The sequence below is a fragment of the Pieris napi genome, chromosome 21, assembly GCF_905475465.1.
Source record: "Pieris napi chromosome 21, ilPieNapi1.2, whole genome shotgun sequence".
NCBI classification, from domain to species: domain Eukaryota; kingdom Metazoa; phylum Arthropoda; class Insecta; order Lepidoptera; family Pieridae; genus Pieris; species Pieris napi.
The window spans coordinates 8,925,746-8,950,705 of record NC_062254.1 but is presented as its reverse complement, the minus strand read 5'-3'; the positions used below and the strand labels follow the sequence as shown (position 1 = coordinate 8,950,705).

At 33.2% G+C, this 24,960-nt stretch overlaps 2 protein-coding genes across 2 annotated transcripts; both read left to right on the top strand.

The window, feature by feature from the left end:
* Positions 1-904: 904 nt before the first annotated feature.
* LOC125060459 (connectin-like) lies at positions 905-24,689 on the top strand. The gene is made up of 3 exons (XM_047665366.1): positions 905-1,010; positions 21,614-22,690; positions 23,671-24,689. Exons 2-3 carry the CDS (start codon positions 21,637-21,639, stop codon positions 24,105-24,107), a joined length of 1,491 nt encoding a protein of 496 aa, XP_047521322.1. The 5' UTR covers positions 905-1,010; positions 21,614-21,636; the 3' UTR covers positions 24,108-24,689.
* On the top strand, positions 15,522-18,195 carry LOC125060458. Its single transcript, XM_047665365.1, has 2 exons — positions 15,522-15,711; positions 16,016-18,195. The coding sequence occupies exon 2, from the start codon at positions 16,017-16,019 to the stop codon at positions 18,060-18,062; it is 2,046 nt and encodes a 681-aa protein (XP_047521321.1). The 5' UTR covers positions 15,522-15,711; position 16,016; the 3' UTR covers positions 18,063-18,195.
* Positions 24,690-24,960: the final 271 nt, after the last annotated feature.

Sequence of the window (24,960 nt, the reverse complement as noted above, 5' to 3'; positions counted from 1 at the left end):
CTTTATATATTATAAATAGCAGTCCCCGCGTCAGTCTGTATAAACACGATAAACTCATAGCTATTAAACGAAGTTTTGCTTGATTTTAACTAAATATCCTGTTTAAGCTATGGGATACTATGCATTCATCGTTTTATGTGAAGTAACTGAAATATTGTTGAAAAAATCTGCTAAAAATAAGCTTAAGGCGGAAGCTTGTTAAGATATAATATATAACCTCATTTTTCGTTTCTTTTAAAGCAGTTTAAAGTATATTATGCAAGCAAGCAAGCCATATGACGGTCAATTCGTTATTTACGCCTTTCAAAATAGCTAATAAATAATAGTTAAAAAAAAAACTAAAAAACACGCTTTTAAAGCACATCAAAATAAAAAGTGAAAATTCTAATTTACCATTTTCAGCCTAAATTAGGAATTATTTTTCACTTTTTAGTTTGATGTGCTTTAAAAGCGTGGTTTTTAGTTTTTTTAAACTATTATTTATTTTTTATTTTTTTCATTTTTTTTTTCGGCTTATTGCATTGTCATCGATCTTTGACAGGTGCGCAAAGTTACATACATACATACAGGTGAATCTAATATAAAGCGTGTAAAAAAGTCCTATCCAGGAAACTGAAAACTGTGTAATTACCTGAAAGCTATTAGGGACATGGAAAAGTAATGAAAGTTAAATATAAAACGATTAAGGATATTCAAGTTCAAACATAAAAAGGAATTCATATTTTCTTGAAAAAAATGTACACTAAATAAACCTCACTCAAGATCATACAAGTCAAACACCCGAAGGTCCTAAACAAAGCGTAGATAAGCCATAGATAATAGATAAAGCCAAAAGTAGTTCCTAATCTGTCAAAAACTCGCCCCAGTCCACCCCCTTATCCATTTAGTTCAGTAGTCGCAGCAGAGTCGCGCAAACCGAACGTGTACCGAAATTCGAATCAGAGCATTGATGTAAAAGTTTGTGCGAACCTAATTTGTGCTGTGCGTGCCCAAAGTTGGAATCCTCATAGGTAAGTTCATTATTTCGCCTTGTTTTTCACGTTGTTAGCGTTTTAGTTTTGTTGTTCAATTTATATATCGTAATATCTTTGTAAAATTATAATTTTATTTAATACGTCTTTATTTTATAAATTCAATGTTAAAATGTTGTTAATTACAATTTAGTTGAGTGTCTTCTTTTTTTAAATATTTTATTTATAATTATCGGTTGTATTGAATAATATTAAGTATATTTATTAATAGAAAATCAAATTACTTTGCGATTTAGTATTTAATAGTTGATATATTGTGTCTTTTAACTATCAATGCTTTTTGTTAATTAATTATAAATTTAATTAGTATTTAAATTTGCACTATATCACAAAACACCTAGTTACTGAATGCTAATATAATTTAAGTTTTGAATTATCTAGCTCAAACCTAATTTAGTGCCTATTTATTTAAACTAAAAGTAATTCAAACGTTTTCTTCTATTTAAAACGTATTATTCTGAAGCCAAATGTTAAATCTGGTGAATTTGAATAGAATTTTCGCTACAAATAAACAAAACCGTTTTGCAATAATTTGGATGCTATAATGCAATTAATAGCGATCTAATTATATCCCTCGGCACGGAAATAACTTTATAAAGTCAAATACTGTTGTTTTATTAAATAAAATATCAAATTTGTCATTCAATTTATAACAAAAATCTGTAACAGCGTTTGAATAGAGCTACGGGATTACGTAGCGTTTATCTTCCATTTTTGTAGCTATATACGTAGATACTATTAAGTCTATTATATAAATAATGTTTTTACATAGAATAATATGTATTTTGTCTATGCTTAACGGACCGTAAATTTAAAACATCTTCAGCCCTGAAGCTGACCACCCAGAGACATACATGTATGTCAAATAAATTTAGAATTGTTACTTATTATAAGTATGGTATTAAAGCAGATTTTTAAAGGCAGTATTGGAAAGCTTATGTATTTTATATGAAATGAGGTTCTGGTCCTTTCGACTAGCAACATATGCGGAGCGTTTTGCCTTTTAATTCCGACGCGTAAAGCTTCCTGGGTCTGACCTGGGTACCACCCACAGCCTTAGTTTTCGGATTTTTTATTTTTTATAAAGACAATTAACACCAATTGACCTAGTCCCATGCTAAGCTGGTGAAGCTTGTGTTATGGGCACTAGGCAACGGATATACATACATATTATAGATAGATAGACATATAAATACATATTTAAACACCCAAGACCTAAGCACAACACCAAATGCTCATCACATCGATGTTCGTCTCAGTCGGGATCGAACCCGGGACCCATGGATTCGCAGTCAGAGGTACTAACCACTAGACCAATGAGTCGTCAAATTATCTGTTGCCTGTAAAGATTTTCGTACCACTCGAGACCATTACATTAGACTGGTGAATTTTGGCGACAAGAAGAGAGAATGTTTCCTACAAGAGGTGTCCTCGTGCTACAGAAAGGCAATTTAAAAGACTGCATATCGTAAATACTTTTTCATTTAAAATTCTATATATTTATGTAAACCATAAATCCGCGTATTTTTATACAATGTAAAGATATATATACCTACTAAACGGAGAGACAAATTGTCTCTAAAATCTATACAGGCACCTCTACAAACCATTAAAACTTGTGAAAACTTTTTAACAAACCATGTAGTTTTGCCGCCAAAATGGCCGAGCGTTCAAAAACTTTTAAATGGGACTATTATCTAACATAGTTATTCTTAAACGTTAACTCTTACACTTCGATATTTGTAAATATCTAAATGTATATATTTTTTATCAGTGAAACTTTTTGTGGATACATCCAATGTTTTTTTTTATTTTTTATTTTTTCAACTTTTTTATGGGACAGAGATGTATCTATTTTGTATCCCAAATAAATAAATATTACGAGTACTTTGATAACTAATAGAAAAATGTCAAACAAAAATATAAAAATCTAATCAAATTCTATTACCTATACGACATTGCTAATTAGAGAATTGGTTTAATTTATAATTTTAGATTGATATAATGTTCTGTGATAACCTGGGCGAGCAATTATTTATTCGATAGAAATAGCTACAACTTAGATGAATAGTTTGATACTAGAAAACGCACTCACTGTTGACTTCGTTAAGAAATATTTTTATAAAGCTAAAACTATAATAAAATCCTACGCAAAGTGAACAGATAAAACACATCAAATTACCCTTACACGTGACATTTCATCACTCGCAATTTTATTTAATTGAAATCGTTCCCATTTATAAGAGTGGCTTTTAAAAAATATTTTTATGAAAACACTAACGTGAACTATTTTTATACCTGCATTTTCCGGTTTGAACCGGAAAAGCGTGGTACGAATTTCCTGCGGTGTCGGTACAAAAATGAAGCCATTTCACTTTATCTAAATGCTCCTATAAAATTGTAAAAACGCATTTATTCTCCTCTCTTTATTTTCCTGAATATTCTGCGGGCTTTAAATTTAATGCTATGAAGAATTTTATTTCAAATTACAAGTCGGAAGTAATACTCCATGAGCATAGTGCAATTCTTGCTAACTTACAATATGTGACGTTAACGTTAAGGTTCTAATCATAGACTCTATACGGAAAGAGAATGATCGCGGCAGCTATGCGAAGAAACATAATTCATATTTAATAAATATAACAAAATATAATTTTGGTATATTAAATATCAAAATGGTTATTGTTTAAATACTGACGTAACGTGTTATCAATATCAAATCCCGCGACGGTTCACCATCTGCATATATATAATAATCAGTCAACATGGTGTGTCAATCTCTTCTCGCTAGAAAGCTCATAAAACATCGTACAAATAATGTTAATAGGTCGCTTTAATAATTAGATATTGATAAATAGAAAATTAAAACAAATTTAAAATGTTCGGTCCCTGTGGCAGTGTGTTACTTCAGCATTTCCTCGCTGTACCTATTGCTATACTTATTCGTTCAGCGAGGAAATCAATAACTCTAGGGTCACCGGTACTATCTACCAGGCGCCAACTTAAATCTTCAATTCCCTTAAAGATTCATTTTAATAAAATTGAGTAAATAACCTCGTGGTTTACCATTAATTTTTTTATCTAATAATAAAACTGGACGCAGCAAATAAGGATTGAAACTATGAAGTCTAGTGACTCAGCGTTTACTTTAGTACGGGACCCTTAAATTAAATCGAACTACATATCTAATGTTATGTTCACAATGTGTTTTTGCTATGTGAGTACAAATTCGGAACATAAGCCTGAGATTTCGTGGTGAGATGTACTTTTAGTTGAAAAACCCTTAACCTCTGCACTTCTAATTTTGGTGAACTTGTATCGGAGTCGTTTTAACGATTCAAGTTATAACCCAAACACTTTTATCGGTGTCAATCCATCAATATTCGATTTAAATTTATTACGCACCAACTTAAAGGTTTTATTATATTTTATAAGTGAACTTATATCGAAAACTTTTATCAAAATAACGCAACCTTAATATTGTATTAAGCTGATTGGGACAGGTAAAGCTTTCAAACTTAGATAAGGATAAATGTCCTTTCTTATCTTCTATAAATATATTTATCGATATCTATAAAGCTTTTTATCTAAGAAGGTTAAATTTTATCCACGGCTTCCTGTAAGACTTGTAACAAATTGAGCATACAGTATAAATTCTTTATAACGTCATTTTTTATAACTCACCACTCTCGATAACGTAAAAATGAGTTAAATTAATTACTCAATACCCATACATCAATTATTCCCTCCCTATAACGAAACCTCTTTATAACGAATAAAAATGCTCGGTCCCATGAAGTTTACTCTGTATTAAATTGATCTCTGATAATATTATATATAAAAATAATTGATTACAATAAAATAGTAAATTTTCTTTATGTCCACGGACACTATCGGTCTCGCGAGTGCGTTATCGTCCTTTTAGTACTAAAAAGTTAAACAACGCAATTAAATTTGGATATTTTAAAACATTTAAACAATGTTATCTATACCGAAAATCGATAAAAAATGGTCGGAATAAAAACATTTGATTAGACATTTAAATATCATTTCAAACATAAGTAGGCTATTAAGCCCTAAACATTCTTGAGACAGGTAAAAACAATGGAAAGAGCTCGTTAAAAAATCACTTCGAAGGGTCCCTGGTAATTTAAGTCCCCGCCCCACCCATTCATATTACCTTATTGCCGCCATATTTTCTCATTCTAACTAGAGGCCAACGCAAATTGTCTCCTTAATAAAAAGCTTCTAGGCTAAAAGACATTTTAAAAAGAAAATATTGTTTAAAACGTATTTTACTAATATCTTTAATCTTTGCTATTAACAATTAATGTTGTTATAACTTAACTTGTATTCATAAAACTTATTACAACGATTTGAATACATCTTTAATAGGGGTTTTAAAATATTGTCTAGGACAAAAACTATGTGATAGTTTGTACATATAAATATACAGCTAGCTTTTATACTTTAAAGATTTAATGAAATATTATAAAAAAATACAAATATTTAAATATTGCGAACAGAAAAAATATAATTTCTATAGGACCTAAAATAGTATATTTACTAACCCGTCGATAAGCATAACATTTATTTAGTAAGTAGGGGAGCGAGGGGCTAGTTGTAACAATTTTAACAAATAATTGAATATCATGAAGTGTATTGGCTAAATTACTACCAAATTAACTTTGATCGATACTATAACTATTTATCTATGAAGTCGAATCGAAATATTATCAAATCTACAGGTAACTATCTCACAATTATGATTTTTTTGAAAAAAGGGAAGTGTTACAACTTACCCCGTGGTTGGGGCTAGTTGTAACATCTGTTGGGGCAAGTAGTAACAACAAAAGAAACAAAAATCTGACACCTTCAATCTTTATTTTTCGCAGATTTTTTAACTTTTCCTTTCCCCTTTCGCTTTTCTTTATCATCTTTGTTTGCTTTTTCTTGATCCTTCTTCATATTCCACTCTCAAAGCTTCTTTTTCAGGCGTATCTGTCAGAATAGGAGACTTCCTTTTGCGTCTGCAAATTATATTTGTTTTTCGTGGTGGCGCCTTTGGTAATGGTCTAATCTTTCATTGGGAAAATTGATTTTGACCAGAGCAACTTGGAGTTGGTTTGTTCGCAGTTTCAATGTGGCGTATATTTCTGTTGTGCTGATATCCACTTCAGGAGCAGAATCGAATAAATAGTTGTGGATGTTCAAGATTCAACGATAAATTCTCACTTTCATTTAGAACATTTTCTGATTGTTCTGTAGGATCTGGACGATCAGTAACATAAGAGGGCGCAAAGTCACTATCTTGGAAAATATAAACATTCAAAGACCAAATACCAGAAGCTTTAAATCCACTGGTAATATTTGCAGGGTTCAAGGCAAGTGATAATGACTCCTTCACTATACTTCGGATGTCATAAATTGCCATAGTTTTTCCTGGATTACTATACATCCATGCAGTCTGTGCTCTGTTCACGTGGTTTTTAAAAGGGCCGTAGACTCCTACAACCATAGGTTGCAAATTGTGGGAGCAATGGGGGGGAAACGATAACATGATAACATTGTTTTCTTTGGCTTTTTCGATAACTGCAATATTCATACGTGAGCCATGATTATCGAGCAGTAACAGAACTGGCTCTTTCTTGGTAGGTTTCGCGTGTTTGATAAAATGATCTATAAAATCAAGAATTCATTTTCAGTCATCCACCCTGAAGAATTGCCAGCTCCAATGCAGTCTTGAGGTCCACCGCGAATGAACATTTCTGAGTATTTAAGCCGGGGAAAAATAAACATCGGTCGTCAGTTACTTACAGCAATCTGGGGGCAAATTGTAACATGTTACAACAAACCCCGAGGTTTTGTTACAACTAGCCCCTAGATATAGTTCTTAATATTTATCACGATAACTATTAATTCAACTTAATAATCTCGAAAACTGTTACACATCATCATAAATAGTTATATTTTAGCATAAAATAAAATACATAAAACTTCAAAGCTATGAAAATAGTAAAACTAACCAAAAATTTACGTAAGTAAAATTATAGGTTACCTGTCAACAATAAAGCGTTTGCACACACCCACTCACTACGCCGTCTGGTGGGACCCTGGCTGTGGTAAAGTGGCGTGGCACGTTATAAATTTAAGATTAGGTAAAAAAAAAACGTGAATAAAATTCATATTCCTATTGAAAAAGGTCTGTTACTATTTACCCCTGTTACAACAAACCCCGCGCTCCCCTACCGCTAGCTTTATTTATAAATCCATACAAAATAAATTTAATCCCTCTTAAACTTTTAAGCGGAAGCTTTAAAATCGGTGGGCTGACCGATACATTCCAAACAAAACGCTCTAATATCATTGTATTTGAATTTCATACCACGAATACGGAATAAAAGACATTCCAAGGTCCTTTTCACTCAAATTAGTTGAGCCCCACATACCTGCTTTCTACCTGCTTATTTTTTGTTAGTGTTCTATAGTTAAATTGTCACCCCACGCAATAAAGCATACCTGGCTGGGCGCAAGTTTGAACATGAAATTTTTAAGGTCGTAATGCGAGGGTCTTATGCTAAATTAATATATGTTTAGTTATTACATAAGCTATAAGCATATATTGAAATTTCATGCCTAATAGGAACCTATACCGGTTATTCCCTTAGTGCCTTAACCACTAAGCCATCTAGGTAGTGCTGAAACCAGCGAACGAGGTATCTATTTATTTTCACATAACAAAACCTCTTTTACCAAAATTCAAACCTATAATAAATACAATACAAACACAAATACAAATAGATTCCCGGCGTAATGTCCCATCACACTTTATTGCATTGTACGATGCGATAAATATAGTTATTTCTTTTAATAATACGCTACACTATATCAATAATAGAATAAATATAATGTTGGCCTAGTGGCTTCAGCGTGCGACTGTCATACCTGAGGTCGTAGGTTCGATCCCCGGCTGTGCACCAATGGACTTTCTTTCTATGTGCGCATTTTAACATTTGCTCGAACGGTGAAGGAAAACATCGTGAGGAAACCGACATGTCTTGGACAAAGTCGACGGCGTGTGTCAGGCACTGGAGGCTGATCACCTACTTGCCTATTAGATCTAAAAATGATCATGAAGCAGATTGAGAAATTTGAGGCCCAGACCTAGGGATGCCTTCAAATTTAATGACGTGGAATAAGTGATACATGTATCTTATGTTCCATAATAAACATATTTTATTTTTTTATTTTTAAAGAGGTTGTAGCGCGTTTTCGTACTTCTCATGAGGCAGATAATTATAATTAAAGCAATGAAGATCATACACACATTATAGTTGGAGTGATGTTGTGCAGAACAGTAGATTTATCATTCTCTTTAAACAAGTACTATGTAGTAAGTAGTACTATCTTAAGATATATGAGGATACATGCGTATACTACTAAGATACATTACAGCGCTACTGCCGTATGTGTCGATTAAGAAAGTCTTCAGATTATTTTCATGAATTTCCACTAATTATAGAGGCGGAATTTGAAGGAGTCCTTTACTACATATTACTAGAAAGATTGAGATTTATTATTATTTTTATAATTTATTGGCACATTATATTATTTCTTTCAACCATATTTTAGAACATAGATCACATTTCAAATGATATTTGTTCAGTAAAGTTCGTCTCTATATCCCAGCTTTTTTTATTTAATAGGATGGGCAGTAGGCTCATCTGATGTTAAGTAATACATTGCCTTAAGGCTCGCAAGTGCGTTTCCGGTATTTTAAGAAAAGTCCTAGTCTTTAGACTAAATTGTAAATTCGTTTATCGTGGGACATTTCACAATATCCATTAGAAACTAAACGTAATATCTGAGTTTTAATAACAAAGGATTTAACTTTATTATATTATGTTCTGATTAAGCGTTTACCGTCGTATCGTTATTAAAACTATCTGAGACTATTAGCTACAATATAATTGGTTTTAAGCTTGTTTGTATCAATTTAGTGTTATTACCGTTATTAAGTCTTACTTTAATTAATTATTTTATTTATTTGTACGTTCTAAAAAAATGTATGCCTAAAAAATATGACATCACACATTTAACACACATACACATCAATTTTATTAGAATATTAGTAGTAATCTATCAAAGGAACAAAAAATAAAAACAAACAAAAATAATAACTAAAAAAAACAAAATTAACAACATTAACCTAAACTAAATGAAAACTTAATTGTATGCATCTGTTATTTTGAAGTAAATGGACATGCGATAGATGTGTGATATATAATTAATTAATAATTTATAGAAAAAAAATTTAACCACGGTTTTTACCTTTAAGCTTAAGAACTTAAAAGGTACTAAGAGTCATGCAAACATGAAATATAGCTATTTCAATATAGATAATCTAAAAGTTCAGAATACACTTTTAAAATACGAAACGTGTTGCTTGTCTGTGACTAGTCTAGCGGCACTGTTGACCAAATATAATCAGTTTAAGTGCATTCACCAAGGGACAAAATTGTGAGATTTCGCGTTTTTAAGGTCCGAGGTAGAAATGAATCCCTTGCCCCTGTAGGGTGTGAAGGTAAACACACCATCCCTGATAGGCAGAAAACTGGGTATTATATGTGTGTCTATTTTGGAGTGTAAGTAAAATTCAGAGACGAGACAGACCGTGAATCGTATGTAAAAATGTATCGGATTTTGTCATCCATTTAATACGACTCCCGGATCTCAGTTAAAGTCTTCATACTAGGGATGCATCCGATACAGATACCGATATATCGGCGATACTATGAGTATATACCTAGATTCAAAACAGCAAGATCATGTCAACTTTAAAACACTAGTCTTTTATGCAATCATTTTAAAATTTCCGTATTTTATAAATCCTAAGCAATATGTTTTGATATCCATTTAAATTAATTTTGTTGCATCTGAGAGATTATTTTTCACCGCAGGTCTTATACAGACAGACTTGCGTAATGGACTTTCTCCCCTTTATATGTTATAATAAAAATGAAAAACTTTACCCAAACTTGATATATTTTACCTTAATAATTTAAATTCACTAAGCGTTGGTATCAGTATCGATATTTCTATAAGAGTATCGGCATCGGTATCGTATCAAAAACGCGTATCTATGCATCCCTATTTCATACATTTGTGAAGTCTTTATATAAACTTGTAAAAGGTAATCAATCAAATGTACCATGAACGCAGCTAATTGACTTAAGTGAAAACCTGTATTGAAACTTTTCACTCGCTAAAGATTAAGTCGAGTTACGTTAATTTGTCAAAGTTGAATATCCAACAAAATGTCTGAGATGTGTCTTAGAAGTTTTGAGTGGGGGGATTAACTTGTGCTTCGTGATAGGTACTTTTCACTTACGTAGGTAAGTTAGTAAGCCTTTTGAGTAATACCACACTTTCCTGGAGATAATTTTATTTGTGAACAAGTGTTACAATTTAAGAAAAAGCTAAAATAAGATATGTGGATTCACTATATACTGTGGTGAGGTGTGAAGTTAGCAGCTTTCCATCGATTAAATCTGTATGAACTTGACACGGCGGCGCTCAAGACGAGATTATGACTTGAGATACGAAGTGTCATTCTGTAAAGCCTTTTTACTATCACAAACCTAACATAATTATGTAAATGATTTAAGTATTCTAAAGGATCAAAGTTTTCTTCTGAATGTACATTTTTTTATTCAAAAACATACGGCTACAACCTGGTCTGTACCTCCGATTTCTGTATCTGTTTCATGATCATTTATCAATCTAATAGGCTTGTAGGTGATCAGCCGCATGTGCCTGACACACGCCGTCGACTTTTTGGGTTTAAGACAAACCGGATTCCTTACGATTTTTTCATACACCGTTCGAGCGAATGTTAAATGCGCATTTGCACACTTTTTGATTCACCAGAAAAATAGATGTAGCAAACGTTTACTAGCTTATTATATTTTACAATCAATAAAGTCTTCATTTACTAAATAAGCTTTAAGCTATAATTTTATGATTCATAAATAAATTTTAATCATGAATGTGGCATTCTAATAAAATATATCGATATTTGAAATCCATCAGCTATTTACCAATCACAATAGAAGCTTTGAAATGTTCTAAATTTAAATTTTGTATTATGGCTGAAAATAGTCACTATTATTTACTTTGTGGTACAAAATAGGCTATTAAACAAACTATAAGTAATTAGTTTTGATTACAGCTTTTAATTTGTAGGTGACATTCATCCATTATATTTTTGTATATATAGACTATGTTATATGCTACGATGGCTGTCTTGTAGTCAGTATAACATTATGGCAACTTTAATTTATTTTATTGACCTACTCAGAAATTGGCAGTTATTGCTTATGATGATGATACATCTAGTGTGTAGTACGCCTTATACAAATTTAATAAAATTCCCGTAGCTCGGCAACCATTTATCGATTTGGACCAAAGCCCAAATATCCTTCCTTTAATAATAAAAACTAGTAGTAGCAAAGTTTTGGGTACAAGACCTGCCAGTTTCCTAACTTGACCTTATGAACAAGTCAAAATTCTCATTAAAAATACGATTTACACTTTATCGGTTAAAACTGTAATTTTTAAATTTGTAAATTTGTGCAATGTTGCTGTCTTTTTAAATCTATGTTAATCTTGTAACATTTTGTGTTTGTATCTTTATTCTTTGTTAAGATTTTAATGAGAGCAGTGTTGGCCTAGTGGCGTCAGCGTGCGACTCTCATACCTGAGGTCGTAGGTTCAATCCCCGGCTGTGCAGCAGTGGACTTTCTTTCTATGAGCGCATTTAACATTTGCTCGAAAGGTGAAGGAAAACATCGTGAGGAAACCGACATGTCTTAGACCCAAAAAGTCGACGGCGTGTGTCAGGCACTGGAGGCTGATCACCTACTTGCCTATTATATATAAAATTGATCATGATTCAGAAATCTTAGGCCAAGACCTAAAGAGGTTGTAGCGCCACTGATTTATTTTTATTTTATTTTAGATTTTATAGATATAGTTTTATTATTATGTAAAGGCCAATCTAAATGTGGAAGAAACTACTCTTATTAATCAGTGATGTTGGTGAAAAAATATCCGTCCAGGAAGTAAACAATTTCTTGTCCAAACCTACTGCATGCGAAGTCATTATTTAATTTGCGCAATGAAAGCTTAATGAAAGCTCCGTATTTGCAAAGCTATTTCACGTCCACACTAAATGTTAAACGTGAGCTATTCGGGATAATAATAAAGGTAGAACTTAATATGAGAATAAAGGGACCGCAATTTAATAAATATATTCTATATTATATATATAATAATACAATATTTACCTCTCCGGTTTACGCGAGTTCTATGTATAAGATTTTAATATTTAGAACTCTTTTTTATCCTAATAATATGATATACGTGACAAAATATCAATGTTATTAATTTAATTTCGTGGTAAAATTACATGTGGTCCGGCTAAAAAATCGGAAAATCACACTATGAATACATTTATTTAGTATATGTATGTAAATTTTCTTTTTTATTCGTATATTCGTTATAGTCTAACGAGACTTTGTATTTAAATACTATCACACTAAATCATCTATTTTTATGACGCTGAACCAAATAGCATAAGTTAAGCAGCGCAGAGAAAGGGATTTGTACTTCCTTAAAACCTAGAAGATCTTTTAACTCAATCGTTCATCTTAAATTCCCGAGAAGACGTGTTGTGACACAAGTTATGAGTAAGAAGACATACGCAAATATTTCAATCTTTTATTACAAAGTTCTCGGCCATTTTCCACATCAAGTTGCGATATGAATGACTAAATCATCATCATCATACTTTTAGGTCCATCTTTGGACGTAGGCCTCCTCCATTTTCTCCAACTGCGCCTTTAGCAACCATTGTCGTCGGTCTACCTTGACGGTGGACGGTCTTTAGTTCTGTTGATGTCTCCATTCAAGGAGTCTTTGGATCAATCGGGTCTTTCCATGTGCGCTATTTAGACGATAATAGAACCATTACAGATAACAATATAAGTAGACAAAAGATCTTAACGTTAAGATTCTTCCAGATTTGCCTTAGTAATATTAATAAAACTATACCATTAAAATCTAAACAAAATAAAAAATACAAACACAAAACGTTACAGCTGTAATGATTAACATAGCTTTAAAAATATAGCACCTTTACACTAATTAAAAAAAAATTATTGAATGAAAAGATTTATTATAAAGATTATGTCCCATACATATTTTGCCAGATACAAAACTTGTATACCAAACAAAAAGCTAACTGACCTGCGTTGTTTTCAGTGTTTCATTTTACATTAAATTCTAAGTGCATTTATTACAAAAGCTTATTACAATTTGCAGTCTAAAATAAAAATCCATTACTTGAGCGCTTTTAAGCGCCTTACAACGTAATTACGGGCAGGTAATAAATATTTTTATTTGAAATATTCTTTGTTCCCGATCCTACGTTTCCAGTAGCGTAACAATGGAGAGTTACGTCCCACGAAGAGGCCCCTAAATGACATGAAATAGAAATACTCTCTGGCCATGCCACAGGCCCCAACAAATATAATTACGCCACTGAAATAATAGAGTATATTTTTATAAAGAATTTTTTGCTGTTTTAGCAAGAAATGGAGAATAGTGCTAAGTTATAAGAGTATTGTCTTTTAAGCTAAATGAGAAAATTCTCTGAGGGAAGACTGTTATAATAATGAATTTTTAAAATGGCACGACCGCACAGTGCTGGGTAAAATAATATTTTAATCCTAAGTGGCTGAATTTAAAATACGCTTATTAACCAAATTTATAAAAACAGTTGTCTTGATTATTTAAATTTACCCATGTTTCTTGGTTGCTGGAGGTCCACCGGAATAAATTTGTACAAAACAAAGTTTTTGACAATTTTATTTTAGGTTTCTAGATTTCACAGTCTTTGCAAAACAGGTGCTATGAAAAAAAATTCAAAAGTCACAAAATTCTAATTCCAAGAGTATACTTTAAAGTTTAAAAGATACTTACGTACTTCAAATACGTAGTGTTTCCCAACGTGGGCCCTTGCCCCATCGGGGGGCAATTCGAGTGGACTCGACGTTTTTCATTCTTTGTTTTGATTTTTTAGTGACTTCCTCCTAAAACTTTTAAATTTTTTAAGTGAATCATTTTTATTATTAAAAATTTTGTATGTTATATGGGCCCCAATAAGAGTTTAAGAAAGGCTCAGGAGGGGCATGGCACAGAAATGGTACTCGGAAAACGACAGTGTATGTAATATGGTTAGAAAAAATGTATCATAACAATTATTTGAATCATTTTGTATATTAACGAAATTATTTGAATCAATTAAAATGTTGGCTACGTTATTCAGCGTTAATGCAAGAAAAGTTTGAACAAGTTAACTTTGCGCTGGTCCCGAGTGAATAGCTTTTATGGATTAATCGGTCATCCTGGAATTAATAACGGTGGAAATTGTAAAGGTATTTCAACAATAAACTTCCAAATTACATTCAATATTTATTTCGGCTATACATTAACTCTGATAAGACAATTATATATAATACTAGCTGACCCAGCAAACGTTGTTTGCCATGTATATTATTTCTAGGAAACATTTTTTAGTTCAATAAAAATAACTATCTACTATAATAAAAAATAGACATTGATCGTAGAGGGCTGAAAATTAAGGGTTGTATGTATTTTTGTATGTTGTATCATAAAAAAATAAAAACAAAAATTTTTATCGAAAAAATTAAAAAAAAATTCATAGGGTGGACACCCCTTATAACTTAGGGGGTTGAAAGATAGATAGTAGCCCATTCTCAGACTTATTTAATTTGTATAAAAAAATTCATAAGAATCGGTATAGCTGTTTCGGACGAGTATGGGAAAGAACATTGTGGCACGAATTTTATATATTAGATAATATAATTTAGTTTATATTTAAACCATAGATAAAGAAGAATAAGCACTAGATTTTGAAGTCTAATAATAGTCTATTTTCAAAATTACCAATTAAGTTTGGTGGAGGTTGTTGGAGGTATGTTCAAATGTACGTATGTTAAATTAATCTCTTTGTTTGAAGCTGGATGTCAACAGGCTTTCATCGTTTAAAGCTTGTAACTTAGATACAATTAGGGGAAGTGGTGTTCGATACTGGATTAACAAATAACTTGACTTTTTTTAAGGATTCTTAAATCTAAGTGATATTACCTATAAAGAATATAAGTGTAGTCAATCTATTGGACATTATCGGAAACAAGAATGTTATATTTCAATTTATGAGAGTTCTCATTTTGGCATCAAGTGTGCCGTGACTACCATTTGTTTTGCGCATCTAATTATTAACTACAATATTTAACTTAATTAATGTCAGGTAACATAACTTGGGAATTAATAATGTTTTATTCTTACTATTTCTTTATACAAAAACCTAATCTAACTCTTCATTAATAATAATTTGTTATTAGGGGAGACCGAGGGGATTTGAAACAGAGGTGATTTGAAACAGTACCGATTTCTTGGAACTTAAAACCGTTAGCGAGTTGGCAACGTCGCTTTTTAACCGCTTCCCTCCGCCCGCTGACGGGTCAGTTCGCGTAGGTGGCGTAAGTCGCGCGGTTGTGGAGTCCTGCGAGTCATGTGATAAAAATCGATAAAAGTAAGTTTTCAAACTTTTTTAACGATGCCTATATTTTGATAACGGTTATGTATTTTGGTTTAAGTTATATATTTTTCGAAAGTTTATTAACTAAACATTTATTATGTATATTTAGTACGATTGAGTTTTGTGTATTTTCTTCTTGATTGTGGATTTAATAAAACTTAGGAGGTTTTTTCTTACTGAGGAGATTTGAAACAGGCTGTTTCAACTCTCCTCGTCTTAAATTTTATGACAGCAGGCAATAAATAACGGGCACAAAAAATGTTTTGTTTGTTGATTTAATCTGTTTATTTTGTTTTAGAATGCCTACTGATTATAAAAGAAAGACTGACAGAGGTATGGCGAGTCGCGAAGTATATGATCTTGCAGCAGAAGAAGTAAATTTGCGACAGAAAAGTCTCCGTGACGCGGCTTCGAGTTACAACCTGAACCATACTTCCCTGTATAGGTACATTAAAAAAAAAACTGCTTATGAAGCTAACGAAGACGTAACTGCTCCAACGGTTGGATATCCTGAAAAAACTGTTTTTACAGCTTCAGAGGAGAAGATACTCTGTGACTATCTTTTAAACTGCGCTGCTGCTAACTTTGGCCTAAAAACTAAGGAAACCAGAACTTTTGCCTATAGATTGGCTGTAGAATATAATAAAAAAATTCCTTCTTCTTGGACTGAGCATGAAATGGCTGGAGAGGTTTGGCTTCGATCTTTTATGAAACGTCATACTGTTCTTTCTCTAAGACTACCTCAACCCACAAGTATCGCTCGAGCCACAAGTTTTAATAGAGCAAACGTACAACTTTTTTTTCAAAATTATACCGCAGTAGTTGACAAACACAAGTTGCAAGGGAAGGATATATGGAACGTTGACGAAACTGGCATTACAACTGTTCAGAAACCAGACCGTGTCATTGCCCGACGAGGACAGAAACAAGTGAGTGCCATGACTTCCGCAGAGAGGGGAACATTGGTAACTATAGCACTAGCAGGAAATGCCACTGGGAATCACATACCCCCAATGTTTGTCTTTCCGCGGAAAAGATTTAAAGATCACTTTATACGCGATGGACCTACTGGATCAATTGGCACTGCGAATGGGTCAGGCTGGATGCAAGAAGAAGACTTCTATATATTTCTTAAATTTTTCAAAGACCAAATTAGACCATCAAAAGAAAATAAAACACTATTGTTATTAGATAACCACGCTTCACACATAGCAGTTAAAAATATCGAGTTTTGCAGGGAAAATGGCATAATTCTATTAACTTTTCCACCTCACTGCACCCATAAGTTGCAGCCAATGGACAGAACCGTTTTTGGGCCAGTGAAAAAAGCCGTTAACACTGCTTGCGACAATTGGATGCGGTCTAATCCAGGAAAAGTAATGTCCATCTATGATATTCCTGGGATAGTGAAAACATCGTTTGATATAGCCGTCACACCGCGCAATATATCTTCTGGATTTATTCATACCGGACTTTGGCCAGTTAACACTGAAATATTCCAGGATGCAGATTATTTTCCGAGTCAAATTACTGATCGACCTTTGGCAACTTCTGTTAGTCCTGGTCCATCCAACTCTAACTTGATGGGAATTTCAAGAACTGAAGAACCCGCGCCATGTCCTACTTCTGGCACAAGTGATGAACGTCCCCTTGCAAACAGTATTTTACATGATTCTCGTACACCAAGTCCATCAATCTTAAATTTACCGACTACTCCACCTCAAATCAGCTACGAAACAGAAGATTTAGTATGCAAGTCTGCAGGAAATCCTGATAAGAATTCACCTGATCTGGCGATATCTGAAGTAACTATCACGATGCCTTCAACCGCTGAATCCGTTGTTTCCTCCACAGTCTTTACGTCTGATATAATACCAGTAGCATCTACATCACGAGATACTTCAATTGCTGTGACAGCAATTCCATTCTCGCCTGAAACTCTTAGACCTTTGCCAAAGGCTCCACCAAGGAAAGGACATCAAACAAATAGACGCAAAGTGAAATCCGCTATCTTAACCGACACTCCCGTTAAGGATGAACTAGCTGCAATCGAAGCAGCTAGCACGTTAAAGAAAAAGGTGAAAAAACCTAACTTTGAAGAAACAAAAACAAGAAAAAGATCAAAACCAGGCACTAAAACTAAAAAGATGAAGGTTGTCAAGAAAGTAAAAGGAAACGAAGACAGTGAAGAAGAAGAATCCTTTTGCATTTGTTGTTTTGAGCCATATTCAAATAGCAGAGCCAAAGAAAAATGGGTGCAATGTTTGGAATGCAAAAACTGGGCTCATGAAGCTTGCACTGGTGGGGAACTTTCCTATGTTTGCCACAACTGCTTGTCAGATTGACGTTTTTTATTTTCATAACATTCTTATTTTTGACATTTGTGAGATTATTGATACTTAAACATTTGAAGAAATATTGATCAAGACTGATTGTTATAGTTAAGACTACTTACTTTAATAAATACCTTAAATTATATCGTCATTTTTATTTTATAGCCCTTAATACTTCTCAAAAATCATATGTTTCAACTCTCCTCGGCCCCTGTTTCAACTCACCTTGGTATGAGTGGAGTTGAAACAAGTTGACTTGTTACGGTTAAGTCGATTTTTCACCATAATATTTAACGCTTACAATTTCTTTATGTTAGTCATTCGCAAGTGTAAAGAATGACCTATCGATTGGTACTAATATCATACGATTTCTCTCGATAGTATTTGGTGTATTAAAAAAAATTACAAAATTGTTTCAACTCCCCTCGGTCTCCCCTACATGATTGCACTACCTTACAAGTATAATCAATAACCAATAACAATTGCAAAGAAGAAATATACATTTTTAAATTGCATATTTGATCAATAGATAGTATTTCTTTATCTAGTTTATTATAATTTATTTTTATTGTATTTTTATTTCTCTTTTATAATTGCAATGTTTCCCTTTAAATGTTGTGGACACTTATAATTGTTCATGCATGTATTGTTTTTTTGGAGTTTACTCCTTAAGAAACGATTTGAGTTATAAGGCCCGGTACGGAAATTTTATGAGAAGTAAAATCAAGTGTAACACGAAAAGTTGAGGCGTTATGTAGAAAGAGACAAATGGATTGAACGTGTAAAAGAATGAGATGGAATACATTACACAGACTTTTCTATTTTGAATTCACGTTTTGACAGCCACGTTACAACATTGTCAGTGTTGACAGGTGTAAAAAATAAAAGTAGATTGTCTAGCGTGCCATAGAGTTTTGTCAATAGTAATGGTCAGTGAAATTAAAACTAAAAAGATTGTTCATTCTTATTCTTCTCTTACTATAAAGGTAACTTTGGTCACAGAAAGAAAATCCTATTTGGGCATAGATGATGTTGGTACGTTTTATTACTACTACAAACATTTATATTATAAAAAACATATATTCTTACCACCTTTAGTATGAAAATATGGTCGACAGCCACAGAACATTATCGCCATTTTACCGTTCGTAAGGAGTAAACTCCAATCGTGCGTCGTAGCTGACACACACACACACTTTTTTGTTTTTCTCTGTGTGTTTCGGCAGTGTGTCTTTTTTAAATAAATAAATAGCTGTGTGGTGAACACATCTACGCATTAGGCCTTGTGTTAATTGCGCACAGAGAGAAAAAAATCAATGGCTGCACAGCGATTTCAACGCCCAACCTCAGGGTTGAGAATTGTTACTTTAGCCACAAGATTGTGGCGCCTTGGGGTTTTAGAGCACAATAGCCAGTCCCACCAAACCCTCCCGCAGTAAGCAATCGCGCCGTGAGAGGGTATGCGGAATGCATTTAAAGTAAAGAAAAAGCCACAGGATAGTTGAATATATTGCTCTTACCATTTCACATAGGCGAACGTTAAAGTAAATGTCGGAATCTTTGTAAATCGAAAATAGGTAACAATTTTACTTCCTTCAACTTTTATGTTTTGCAATCGAAATCTCCTGTCTCGCTCAAAGAGACGAACTTTAACATCCAAAGAGCATCGATACAAAGCCTTTTCAATATTTAAATGTATACGGCTCTTTGACAAAATAAATGTAAGGAACAAAGAAGTTGTTCTTTCATGAACTAATTCCTTTGGGGCGAATTAACATTAAATCTTTTGTGTTTCAAGTACCGCGGCTTATCTTTACTTGTAAAAATGTTATAATATTTATTATATGCAGCAACTAACTTAAACAAAAGACGATAGGGTATCAGGTCTGGTCCATACTTCTATATCATTTCCGTGATCATTTTTTTTCTAATAGACAAGTACTTTTACTCAAGACTTTTTGGGTATAACACATATCGATTTCCTCACGATGTTTTCCTTCACCGTTCGAGCAAATGTTAAATGCGCACATAGAAAGAAGTTCCATGGGTGCAGCCGGGGATCGAACCTACGACCTCACGTATGAGAGTCGCACGCTGAAGCCACTAGGCCAACACTGCTCTCTTTTACATTTCCTAAAAATTATGAAAACAAAAATGTATTTATTTCATTAAAATATTTCATCTTCATTACCGTATCTAACAAAGCGGTGGTCTTAATTAAAAAGTCGAATCCTGTGAAGGGTTCAAAAAATCCAATACGTAATAATCATTTGATGAAACAAAGCACATCTTACGGCCTTTTTTGTCTCTTATTAAGCCTTCGGGAATGAAAGGAAGTAATTAAAAGTAGACTTAATTAAATGGCAACCTTTTCCTATGAAACCGAAAAGAAAAATGTTGGTCTTATATTCAAGATTTTGTATTATTTTAAATTCAATTATTTTTTAGTAAAATAGCGTTGTAAAGAAACATCATTTATATTATCGCAATTTTTATTTATAAATATTTATTTATATTTATTTATAAACGCTGAAAATCTGTATATACAATTTTATATTTTAATGGGCTGTTTGTCAAAAGATCTAGTTTATTGGTCATTTAATTAATTTTTATAGGTTTTAATTTTTTTTTAAAGTGCGTGCGTACAAAGTCCACATGTCAGAAGTGAAACTTCTTTGGCAAACTAATTTTTGTGTCTTGTTCTTATTTATACAAATCTAAAACTTTAGATTAACGAGACTTAGAGGGAGGGAAAAAGGAAGATATGTTAGGAATTTAATGAATTGACACTTCAATAAAATATTAAAAGTGTCGAAAATTAATACTAAAATATGATATACTAAATATACTAAAATAAAATTAAAATTTCGTAAAGAGTATTAAAAAAATATATTATTTATTTTTTTAATACTCTTAACGAAATTTTAATTTTAAAAATAGAATTTCTATAAGGTAAATCGCCCTTCTCACTCTCCCTCAATTGGTCTCAATCGCTCTCTGCCTTTTCTTCGACAAAAAAGCGGCACAACTTCGTGACGCTAATATTATTATTGTGTTTAATCCATAAAGTCTTACACTCATGGGCCTCAAGAAGTTTCACTTCAAAAAAAAATTCTAGATTTACATTTACTACCTGCTCACGAATGGCTGGAGATGCTTATCATTAGTAAAGTCTGTGTCTCTGCACATAGAAAAAATAACGTGGAAAACATACAAAGGAAAATACGTTGCGCAATAATAGACTAGCTTGTCACCACAATACATCACCAGGATCAAAGGACACAATATCAGTCAAACAATAGAAGTGCATGATTCAACCGACCTCCCCCCGCTCTACAATAATTAGTCTGAGTGCATGCGACGCGACCGCCACTAAAGTCCGCTATTTACGGCCTTTTAAATTTATGACACCGTTAATTACTTAACAGTGAACATATCTGATACTAAAAAATTCAATTTTTCAACTTTGTGCTCATTAAAAAAAACAAAACACAAACACCCCGCCTCACTGAAAGCAATTTGAAAATAGAACACTTTTTAATTATATGTTTTACTTGTTTCAGGCGTACTGCGAAAGCTTAGAAGCATGGAGACCCTCATTCAATATTTACTTTTAACTCTCGCACTGACCTCAGTTCAAATATCCTACACTGAGAGTCGTCTAAATGAAAAACGCCGAGATAAAACTGAAAGGAGATACCACGCCGTTGAGGCTAAAGACAACATGTGTGAAATAGCAAACAGAGACTCCAAAGTCCACTGTTACTGTGAGAACACAGAAATAAAAACAGCAACACGCGCTGACTGTTGGGTGTTCAATGGTGGCATTGACGAAACTGATCCTATCTGGACCAGTTTTAACTCGCAACCCTTCCTGGAAAAGCTTACATTCAATATACGCTCGGATGGCGCTCTTAAATTCGTCCCACTCAACGTAATTCATAAGTTAAAGCGATTGCAAAAATTGCAAATACACTATGCGACGCTAAACAAAATCGAGAAAAAGACGTTTACGAACATGTCGACAGTAAGAGAAATAACGTTAATGAACAACAAAATAATGGAGCTGGACTTCTCCGCGTTCGCAAACCTCCCGTCGCTCGTAAACTTGACTATAAAAGGAAATAAAGTGACCGAGATCCAGAGGGATGTTTTCGTCGATTTACCGAGTCTCAGATATCTCGATTTATCGTTTAACAGTATTAATCTAGCTCACGATGGATGTTTCGAACATCTGAACCTACTCACCGATCTCGTATTGGAAGCTAATTTAATTTCGGTTTTAACTAGAGACACTTTTAGAGGTCTCGGTAATTTGACGAGATTGGATTTGAGATCAAACAAGTTATCAATGATAGGAGACTTGACGTTTATTGAATTGTGGAACTTGAATGAGCTCCTTTTAGACAATAATGAGTTGAAATATTTATCGGAAAGAGCCTTTGATGGTTTGACGATGCTTCAAAAATTGTCTATGACTGGCAACAAATTACAGACCATTAACGAAGTGCTTTTGGAGGGCGTCAGAGGACTCGAATTGCTGGATTTAAGAAATAATGAAATTAAACAGTTTTCCTATGAAACGATAAAACCGATTTTAGAAAACTTAAAACTGAAAACTTCTGTTTTATATTTAAGTGGTGAGTATTCTTTTTATTTTTTGCACACCTTAAACCAATTATTAGTTTCATAGATTGTAATTGAAACCAATTTTCCAAAACCAGGAGCAGTGTTGGCCTAGTGGCTTCAGCGTGCGACTCTCATACCTGAGGTCGTAGGTTCGATCCCCGGCTGTGCAAAAATGAGCTTTCTTTCTATGTGAGCGTTTAACATTAGATCGAACGGTGAAGGAAAATATCGTGATTAAACCGACATGTTTTAGACCCAAAAAGTCGACGGCGTGTGTCAGGCACTGGGGGCTAAACACCTACTTGCCTATTAGATTTAAAAAATGATCATGAAACAGATTCAGACATCTGAGGCTAAGACCTAAAGAGGTTGTAGTGCCACTGATTTGTTTATTTGTATTATAAGCCAAAACCAATGGATAGCAGAATTACTATCAGTGCTATGCAAAATAGCTCTCTCCCTCTTTATTCAATAACTCTTCAATTATTTATCGTATTAAATACCATTCAGTACCCGAATTCACTAAATTACAAGTTCAAATGTATTAAACTGAACATGTAGACATGTCATTTAGCAGTAAATAACACACCAGACACATTTCAAGTACGTTCATGAGAAGATAAATAACTATATTTTCAGCAAACAATGGCACGGGATATAGGGCTTAAAGCCCTTAGAAAAGCACCCCTCTCGTGTTAAGCACAATTAATGAGTGTAACAGTTCCCCATACGAAGTCAACAATGGCGTTATAACACGATTTAGACACAAAGAAATATGAATTATTTAAAATCAACAAACATTAATGGTTTGTTCCCATGATAATTTCATTATGACTTTTGTTGGGCGTCGATAGCCAGTATAAGCCGTGCTTTATTAGATTACGTAGGCGGATTCCATGTGGATTCATCCGTAATTTACGATCTCATTCCGCTTTCAAATATTCCTTGACGCTGCATAAATTTATTTGTAATCATAAATATTTATTCGCAGGTAACAAATTAAGATGTGATTGTCGGTTATCCTGGATTCAAGTATTGCGTAATGAAACGAAAAGTGAACCCCTCAGACAGGCGCTCGACGAAGTCACTTGTATACCAAATATTCCGGATAATGCCGATAATGGGATGAATACGAATGACAAACTTCAGACTGATGTGTTTGATGCTGATTCCGAGGGTGATTCACTACAACAGGATGAAAATGACGACGAAACCTATGATGCTAAAAATGAAGATGATAAATCAGAAAATCAAGTAGTTCTCGTGGACATGCCATCTGAGACACTCCCGTGTCCAGGACAGTTGGGTCACAATGGTGAAGATTCATTGATGCTGTCTTCAAACGATGAAAGTTATTGGCAGCAAAGTTCCAGTGTAAAAGTCCTATCGAACTGCTTCTTATTGATTCTAACAATAATACTGCATTAAGTGCTAAAAGTAATTTATTTCGTTTGATAATTTTTGTAAGGAAAAAAGACTGGTTAAGAATATTTAATTAAATTATTCTGTAGGAAGTAGTCTGTTGGTGACAGCGAATTTTGTCTTTAGAATTTAGAAGGATGTTTTTCGGATATATTTAAATCTTGTTGCTCAGTAAATAAAAATAATAGGCTTAACATTTTAACGCGATATTCATATTTTCCTCTACTCACTTAAATATAATTGAGAAAAGGGAATTTTATTCAACATTCCGGTCTGTAAAATGAGTATAGATATCATATTTTAATTACTATTATGTACAGAGAATATATGATATTAAAGCGGGAAAATTTATGCCTACTAGGGTTGTGTATAAGGATATTTATTTTTATAGTAACGTTTGATTTAAAACATTCCTAAGATACTTAAATTAGTGTTTAGTATGTTCTTATTATTAGTACCACTTACTAATAACAACTCAAAATATTCAGTTATTATTAGTTAGTTATTATATTTCTCCAATTGATTTGAAAAGCCAAATTGTCAATGCTATGATATCTTGTTTTAGAAACAAGAACTGCCTTGCGATTCTGTAACTCACTTTTCGAACTCTCAAAGCGGCGGTCGCGCTCAAATCAGTCGTGAAGCAGTCATTTTGTGATTTGGCATTCTGATAAGGTCCCTCCTTGTAGTTTATTGTTTATCAGAATGTAAATCGTAAAATGACTGCTTCACGACTGATTTGAGCGCGACGCCGCTGCGAAAACCACTGTGTGAGTTCGAAAAGTGAGTTATAGCTTAGGCCGATAAAGCTTTATCATCTTATTTAAAAAACATTCTACTTCACTATAATAACTACTAA